Raw genomic sequence first — 8,632 nt, 5'->3', positions numbered from 1 at the left:
TTATTTGTGAATTTCTCTACTTCTAGTTTTGTAACTATTATTTTCCAAGCATTTTTTTTGTCCTCCTACATTCACGCCCCCCCCCCCCCTGGCATAAAAAAAAAGTTTTCAAAAGTAGCGGGCTCACACTGCTGACAAAATCAATGTACGAGGACAACAAAAATGCTGGGAAAATAATAGTAACAAACCAAGAAGTAGTGTTTACTTACGAAAGAAGTCTTTCTTTGCCAAGTTCTTCGCACACAGGACTACAAAAAGAAACTGACATATTAATGACAGAGTAAATAATTATGTGTAATGGACTCACTTAAAAATGATATTTTCTTTAAAAAAAGGAATAACTTTTGCATGAAGCGCTATTATTAAAATTACTCAGCTTAAGGTGAAATGTTATTTTTCCAGTCAACATATTTCCCAATTAATTTTGGAATTTAACATACAACTAAATTAGAATATTTCACAATTTTTTTTATTTTATTTGATCTTTTTTTACCTTTTGGCCTATGTTTGTGTGTTTTAACAGCCTTGTCATATTTTGTAAGGGTGTTTTTAAAAAGGTAATAATAGTTTTTAAGTTATTGTTTAGTTGTGAAACTTAACTGTTCACACCGAGTAGCAGCATCCGTCATTTGCCGACATACTGGTATATGTACCTTTATGGCCCTTTATGGGCTGGGAGACCAGTTAAAAGTTTCTCATAGTAAATTATTAATTTGACAAGTCCTTTTTCCTGCATGACACAAATCCACAGAGTTTTGTTAGAACATAATAGTTTTAAGCCATGGTAGGAAACCAAGGGAGTTAGGCATATACATGGGGGCTTCCTTTTGCCTCCTCTTCTTCAAACTAAGAGTTAGTGTTTCCATGTTTAAACAACTTCTGAAGCATTATGGAGCCTTGATGAAAAAAAAAAAAAAAAAAGCAATCTGACTGAAACAGACTAAAACAATCTTATGACAAAACTAATGACATTGCAAAACAAATCAAGGATTTGTCAAAAATATTAGCAGAGAAAGAGTATTGTGACGTGATTAAACCAATAAAACTGAAATCTAATTTGTAGTACCCTGAATAGGTGTTGGAACAACAACAATCTCAGACCTAGTAAAAAGTACAAAATCCAAAAGAAAAAAGTAAAGTAACTTGTTTTTCTACATCCACTGCACTTTTGAGTGCAGTCTACCTTAGTTGTACCTGAGCTACAGGATGAACAGCAGCAAGGATATTTTGCTGAAGGTTTAAATGAGACAGACACCTTTTCACACCAACACCTACTGACAATTATGAAAAGCCACTTGACCTATTGTGCATGTTTTTGTACTGTGGGAGGAAACTGGAGTCCCCAGAGAAAACCCACACATGCACCAGGACAACACGCTGATGTAGATTCTCAGTCATCTAGGGCATAAATTAAAATATATATATAAATTCTGGACTGTTATTTTGTAGCTTGAGATATTTTGTTGTTTTTCCATTACTATTCAGGAGGAAGCTGTATCAGTTCAAAACAGAAGAGAGAGACCATGTTTGAGAGGTTAGCTCCAAGCAGAGAGGCTCTAGACAAGAGTCAAACATTCATGAGCTTAAGGTGTGCTTTGTACATACAAAGTCTATGTTATAGAAGCCACATACAGTGGGGTTAAAAAGTATTTGGTCAGCCACTGATTGTGCAAGTTCTCCTACTTAGAAAGATGAGAGATGTCTGTAATTTTCATCATAGGTACACTTCAACTATAAGACACAAAATGGGGGGGGGGGGGGGGTTGTCCAGTAAATCACATTGTAGGATTTTTAAAGAATTTATTCGTAAATTGTGGTGTAAAATAAGCATTTGGTCAACTATTAGCCCAAGCATTTTCTTTGTACATTTACATCACCATACCACTGAATCTAACAAGGTTGAGTAAGGTCTTCTGGACAGATTCAGTGCATCAGTGCTTCAGTGTGAATCCGTCCAGAGGACCTGGCTCAACCTTGTTAGATTAATCTACCCAGATTATTGTGCATGCATCAGGACATACCACTGAATAAACTGCTAATATTGTCAAATGTTTAGAGGCAGGTCACTACACTATTCCCCTCATTTTAAACTGTTTTAATGGGCTGTTGTGGTTTCTGCTCATCACTGCTGAAGAGGTTACAAAGACTGGCAGCTATTAGGTCACATTGGATGAATCTGGACCTCTTGTTGCCAAACTGTGGTAAAAAGCAGATTAAAGGATTAACTTCCACATTGCTCTACTGTCTCAGACAGAGTTGCAACAGAGGGAAAATCCTCTGTCATTCTTATCAATGGACCTTTTCCCAACTGGGTTGCCATGAACAGTAGGTTAATGTTACAGATAAAGATCTTCCAATGGGGTAAAAATCACACAATTAAGCAATAGCTGGGCATGTCAGTGCATCTTTGACTTATGAAGATACAATTACTGCCAGAAAGAATAAAAAAAAAAGACATATGCAATGTATTCTATACTTTGCCATAATACTGAACTCTGCTGAAGATCTGATGTCAAACAAGTTATAACAGTGATCTTTGTCACAATACACTGAGACTGTTTAAACAATTCATAAAATATTTCAGTGCTAAAGCCAACAGATATGGACTAGTAATTGAAAAGCTTTGAATTTTTTATTTTTAAAACAAAAAGTTAACCAATGTCATCAACTACAAGGCTATTTTTATCCAAAAATGTAAACCATGCAAATATGCCTTAATAAATGGATTGTACTGTTTAAGCTTTTGCCAAGTGGTCTTTACTTCAAATCTTATATTCCTGGCCTATAGAAATCCAGCCGTAGCTTGTTGAACAGCTGCCACGTGTGCAGGCAGGCCATGGCGACCCAGAGCTGGCAGAAGACCAAACTCATTTAGATTCTAGCATGGAAAGATGGGTCAACTGAGAAACCAACTGAAAGTCCTGAGGTGAAGTTGTCATGATTTGCATTGTATGGTCTGTGGGTCATCTTTTCTACCGTATACTTTCACTTCAACAGCAAGAGGAGAAACAATCTAGATTACCTGCTGTATAGCATAAATAAGTAAGATATTCTAATCCTACAAACTGAAGCAGGTGACTTTACAAAAACATTGATTCTGACACTGATCGTTATTCAAAACTGATTATAAACTATCTTATGGACAATGTCAGAAGAGAAGGACAAATTAATGATAAAAAGTATCACTACAAAGTCTAGGGATGCCTGATATTGGCATGGTATCGGCCGCTATTAGCATTAAAGTTCAATATAGGACATCAGCCATTCCATCAAAATAACTCACAGATATAAAAGGTGCCTTTATTGTATGAAAACCCAGTGACAAGGATGCCTGCAGCGGCAGCACGACGCAATGACGTCACGCACGCCTACCTGATGTCACGGTGGAGAGGAAAATTCATAATGTTGGCAGTGTGGAAGGTTTTTTTCGTTGGTGAGGATGTCGGATTCCGAATATTTTTGGACTACGTTGAGCCTCACTACATCGTCCCCAGTCGGAGATATTTTTCCGACTTACACGAGTTACAAGCCGTCATTTACGATGTCATTGAAAAGCTAATAGACGATTTTGTTGCCTTGAACCACTTTGGCTGTGGCCTGCCTGGGAGGAGTCAATGAGGGAAAGGACGGCCCCCAGAAACCATCTTAGCTCCAGCAAACTGGTTGGTCCACTTAAGGAGTTTACTGCTTGGTGGGGAAACAATTTACTGGAACTCCTCTGACTGATGAAGCGCTCTGGATAGAGGGCGAAATGTCTCTATAAAAAAAACTGTCCAGATGACCCTATTGATAATTATTGGATTTGGTACCTGGATGACTGAGCATGAACTTTGTTGCCCAATAGTCAATAGCACTTGGGTGAATTTTACCACAGACATTTGGACGTCGTGTTAGCCCCGTTAGCATGATTGGACTTACGGCACAATGGATAGAAAAACTTGGAACTTAAAAAGGCTGTCCTTCATGCACAAGAGTGCAGAGGATCCCACACTGCAGCTAGGAACCCGGAACAACAAGCCTCCACAAGTGAGACGGCATTGCAGGTGACTAATGATAAATAACATTTAACACTTTTCATTTAATATAAGTTAAAGTGCTATGCATATAATAAGGCTGTTACTTAATATATGTCACCAGCTCTTACAGCTGTTACACAGTTTTTGGAACAAATAAGCCTAAATAAGAGGGCTATGTTCTGACAAAAGGGAAGTATATAAAATATTGGTAATCGGCCAAATAAGTTTTAACATATCGGCCAAAAATCCAATATCGTGCACCCCTAACAAAGTCATGTAAATGCAACATTTTAAGTCAATATTTTCCTGTTGATGTACATGACTTATCATTCTGATTTATAATCTGCCCCAACATTAGAAGTGTACAGAATGGAACAAGAAAAAATAAATTATTAATTTATTAAGTTCCATGTTTTTAGCATCCTTTAACAGACCTGGCACACTGTTGACATAAATATATAATTAGGAAACAACAACAACTTATAAACATGACATATCCTAACCCCAATCCTTTATATTTGATTATGTGTGGGGGTTTTGTACTAGATCAAATCAAATTTATTTCAGTCAGATATTCTTCATTGCCGTGCGCACCACATGTGGTACATGTGGTGAAATGAAATTATGTACATAGGGTCCCAGTTACAGCCAACAAGAAAATGTAAAATAGTAATAAGATCTAAGATATGAACTAAGAAATACAAACTAAAAATATGCTAAGCATTAATCATATTAAAACAAACACAATACGCCAAACAGCAGCACGAACATGAGTCTGTGTGAGCAGATGAGCACGAATGAACACAGCAACATGAACAGATCAGCAGCAACATTGAAACAGATCAGCAGCAACATGATGTGATTTTTCACAGTGATTATCCTGGTTAGATATTCATGAGTCTAACAGCCTCAGGGTAGAAGCTGTTCCTCAGTTGTGGAACAGCTTCTACCAAAGCCAGTGAGTAAAAATGTGCTTTAAGATGAGTCTTAAAAACACCAAGTGTTGAAGCCTGTCTGATATGAGGAGGCAGCTGGTTCTACAGTTTAGGAGCTACAGCTGAAAAGGCCCAATCACCTCTGTGGACCATATTGGATTGCAGGATTACACTACTACTACTAAAATACAATTAGGAAGAGCATTTATGTAGTTCATAGGGGTGTAACAATACATCAATTTAAATTGATATATCGATTAAATGATTAATGATTCAATGCTATCGTGGCAAAACGAAAACATCGATTCATATAGTCATCTTAAAAATATGCTTTTATTTTGAAATTCCCAAGACACGTCTGTGTCACAATTTCCGTGCGGCTGCGCTCTGTGGCCGCCTCAGCAACATGGCAGAACACACAGATAATGAAATTCACTCTCCTGCTGGATTTAAATCAACACTGGAAATATTTTTGATTCCAACAGAAGGACGGTTCAACAGACAAAACTCATGTCGTGTGCAACAAGTGCCAGTGCGAGTTAAAATACTCGGGAAACAACAAATTGGGCCGTTCACCTGAAGAAGAAACACGGCATTGATAGCCATGTAATGTAAACTCAATATCTATTTTGTTTCATTATAAATGAAAGGTAATCAGGGCACTTTTAAGTTAACTGGTTTAAAAAATGCACTTAAAAATGACAAATGTGAGACTATACTGAACAGGTCAGTTGTTTTTATTTTTTCATTAATTAAGAAAAAAAAATTTATTTAAATGCCTGGTGCCTGTAATATCAAACAAAATGGTCAATATTTTAATTGTTTTTGTAAATTTATTTATATTTAAATGAGATGGGCATTTGATAGCTCAATATATCGATCGCAGATTTGTGAATCGAATAGAATCGAAATCATATCGTGACAGACTTTGTGATAGAAAAAAATCGTATTGTCATACAAACAAATCAATATAATATATCATGGAAAAGCTGGTGATTTATACCCCTAGTAGTTTTTATCTCATAAAAATAATTACCTTTTATATCAAAAGAGAAATTGACAACAATATGTACAATATCATGAGGTAAACTGTTGTGTATTCAGGAGCAACAAAATCCATTTGTATTAATTACAAAGTGTGCACAGCAGGTTTCTAATAACAAAGAGAGGCAGTTAGAAGGGCTGGGCTTTGTTGTATCTCCATCTGTCTGAGTAAAAGGGTCTAGCATAAGCTCAGTATTAGTTCTGGTCAAAAGGTGAAAGGTCGTAAACAGATCCAAGCTAAATGCCTCTTGGGGATTCCCATTTGTTTGCTCAAGGGAGACTTCACAATGTGCCATTTGCATTTTTTGCTTCATATCTAATGCAGATTTTTTTTTTTTAGGGAAAAGGTTGTGTAGGGTTGGATACACCATTTATTACTGCATATTACAATATGGAATGGCAAGAAATGGACTTGGCAAAAATACATTAAACAGTAGAAAATTAAGTAAGCAGAACATACACTGCAGAAATTGTACACTTGATAGAAAGATTCAATTAACTTGGCTAATAAAATACTGTCTCATTAAAAATAAACTGCCTCAGTTTAAAGATGAAAAATAAAAGCCACATTATTATGAAAACAAATACTTATTCAGGTAACATGCATGCATCTTTACTTTAAGAGCTAGACTCTCACTGACATGCTTTTACTTAATGCACACATTTTTTAAAGACTAAAGTCAGTATTTTACTGTGAAAGACTATAGTCAATTCTCAATAATTTTTGTCCACAACTTTAATTTTGATGAAAAAAAAAAATAATCATGTTTTAATGGTTCTTTTTAGGAGACCGTTTTGAAACATTGAGCAAGTTTGACAAAAGCTCTAAATTGATTTAAACAGCTCACAATGTGATGTCAAGTTTGGTTATTATTTAGTAAAGTGTTTGACCAAATGTTATGTATCAAATCCAGTTCTAAACAGGGAAGATCACTTTACAGAGTGGCTGCCTAACAATCTAATCACCCTTCTATTGACAGCCTCGCCCCTACCAACCAGCTCAAGGCATACAATATGATCTACACATGCTTGTCCACAGGTTTGAAGCAATATCTAGTGCTGAAAGAGAGAGCTCTTATAGTTCCAAATCTTAAAAAAAAGTTCTAGTTGCATCAATTCAAACACTTAACACTACAATTAACTAAAAAGCTACACACATGTAAACAGTTTAAGTAGGACAAGTTGTCACAAAACATGAACAATGTGGGGAAAAATAACAAAAAGCCATACATAAAGTAAATGTAACAAAAAATATATACACAAATCAAACATCTTAAAGTTTTTAAAAAAGATAGTCATGTTAAAACCATCTTCTTACAGTCTTCACAGTTCATCAAAAAGAAAAAGAATATAAAAACAGATCAATACTGAGATATATTATTTTTCTATATTCTATTTGTGTTTAAACTTATTTGAAATTACACTGATATGACATTGCTCACGTGGACTGTAAGTGACAGTCATTCATTATTGAAAGAGGTGAAACAACTTTCCAAAAGCTAGCCTTGGTTATGCCACTTGCACATCCTAATGTTATCTAGATCTCACAGTAATGAAGATCAGTTAAAGGACTTCCTCTTCTCATCCTCAAACCTCTCTGGCAGGCTTTACAACACGCAAAATTGAGTTATGTTGGGAAACACACCTAACACAGCTTTTCTGTGTGTACATTGCCAAGTTTATGGTTCTGGCGCATGCACAGGTCGCAACAAAATAAAGAAGTGGTTAGAATTAGCGCATTAACATTTGCAAAACTGAGGCGTCTCACCAAAATTATACTTCCTCTGTCAAGCAATTACCGGTACTCAATTTCACAACTGCAATGAATGCTGGTGAAGATTCTCAGTCAATGCAATGAAATGCAATTTCCTAGTGAGGACTCAGTCCACTCTTACTCTCTTCTCAAACAAATCATGATCACCACCTTCATCAACAAAGTCCTCACTGTCTGACTCAGACTGTTTTTTCTCCTTCATTATCCTCTCAGAGGTTCAGAATCTGTGGTTCTGTCCTCCTCTGCGGTTCTGTCCTCCTCTGAGTCCACAGCTCCTCCTCACATTCAAAAATCATCTTGTTTTCACACAAACGCACTAAAACGGACTTAACACTGAACACACTAAACTACACCCCAACAATAAAACCTAAACACGCTAAACATCCCAAATCTCTCAAACCTCATGACTCACTCTCGCTCTTAATCGCGCCAAACTTCATTCAACTTCCGCGTCTTTTTTCTTCTTCCTGTAGATTTTTTGGCGCTCGACAAATAACTTTGGGCTTCAGTCAGAAATGAGGGGGCGGGTTGTTTATCTGTTCAGCGGGGGTGGGAGATGAAAGTGGAGGGTGATACGAGTGTTTTGTCCCTGAGACTGCCAGTCTTTAGTGCAGCTTCTCGCGCTAGCGCGCTTCATACGACAATGATTTTCAGAAAAAGATGTGACGAGGATTATTTATCATAACTCCAGTTTTACTTGGCCTATCAACACAATGTAAAAACTGATGTGTAATTTGAAGACTGTACTTTTGACAAATTAAAATGCTGTCTCTGAGAGGTTGTGTCTTTCCCACTAGACTGAAATCGGTCATGTGACAATCACGTGCCGGCGTATCTATTGGCTCGGGGGGGGGGGGGGGGGG

General features: G+C 36.7%; 1 protein-coding gene across 1 annotated transcript in view; it reads right to left on the bottom strand.

Moving 5' to 3' along the window:
- Nucleotides 1-8,632, bottom strand: part of LOC119422394 (E3 ubiquitin-protein ligase SMURF2) — a 55,476-nt gene that overhangs the window by 32,722 nt on the left and 14,122 nt on the right. The window contains exon 2 of the mRNA XM_037689759.1: nucleotides 210-248. Within this exon, the coding sequence (XP_037545687.1) occupies nucleotides 210-248 (39 nt within the window). The remainder of the gene's footprint in view (nucleotides 1-209; nucleotides 249-8,632) is intronic.

The sequence above is a fragment of the Nematolebias whitei genome, chromosome 16 (assembly GCF_014905685.2).
Source record: "Nematolebias whitei isolate Nwh7 chromosome 16, NemWhi1, whole genome shotgun sequence".
Lineage (NCBI taxonomy): Eukaryota > Metazoa > Chordata > Actinopteri > Cyprinodontiformes > Rivulidae > Nematolebias > Nematolebias whitei.
This window is presented reverse-complemented; position numbering and strand designations above follow the sequence as displayed.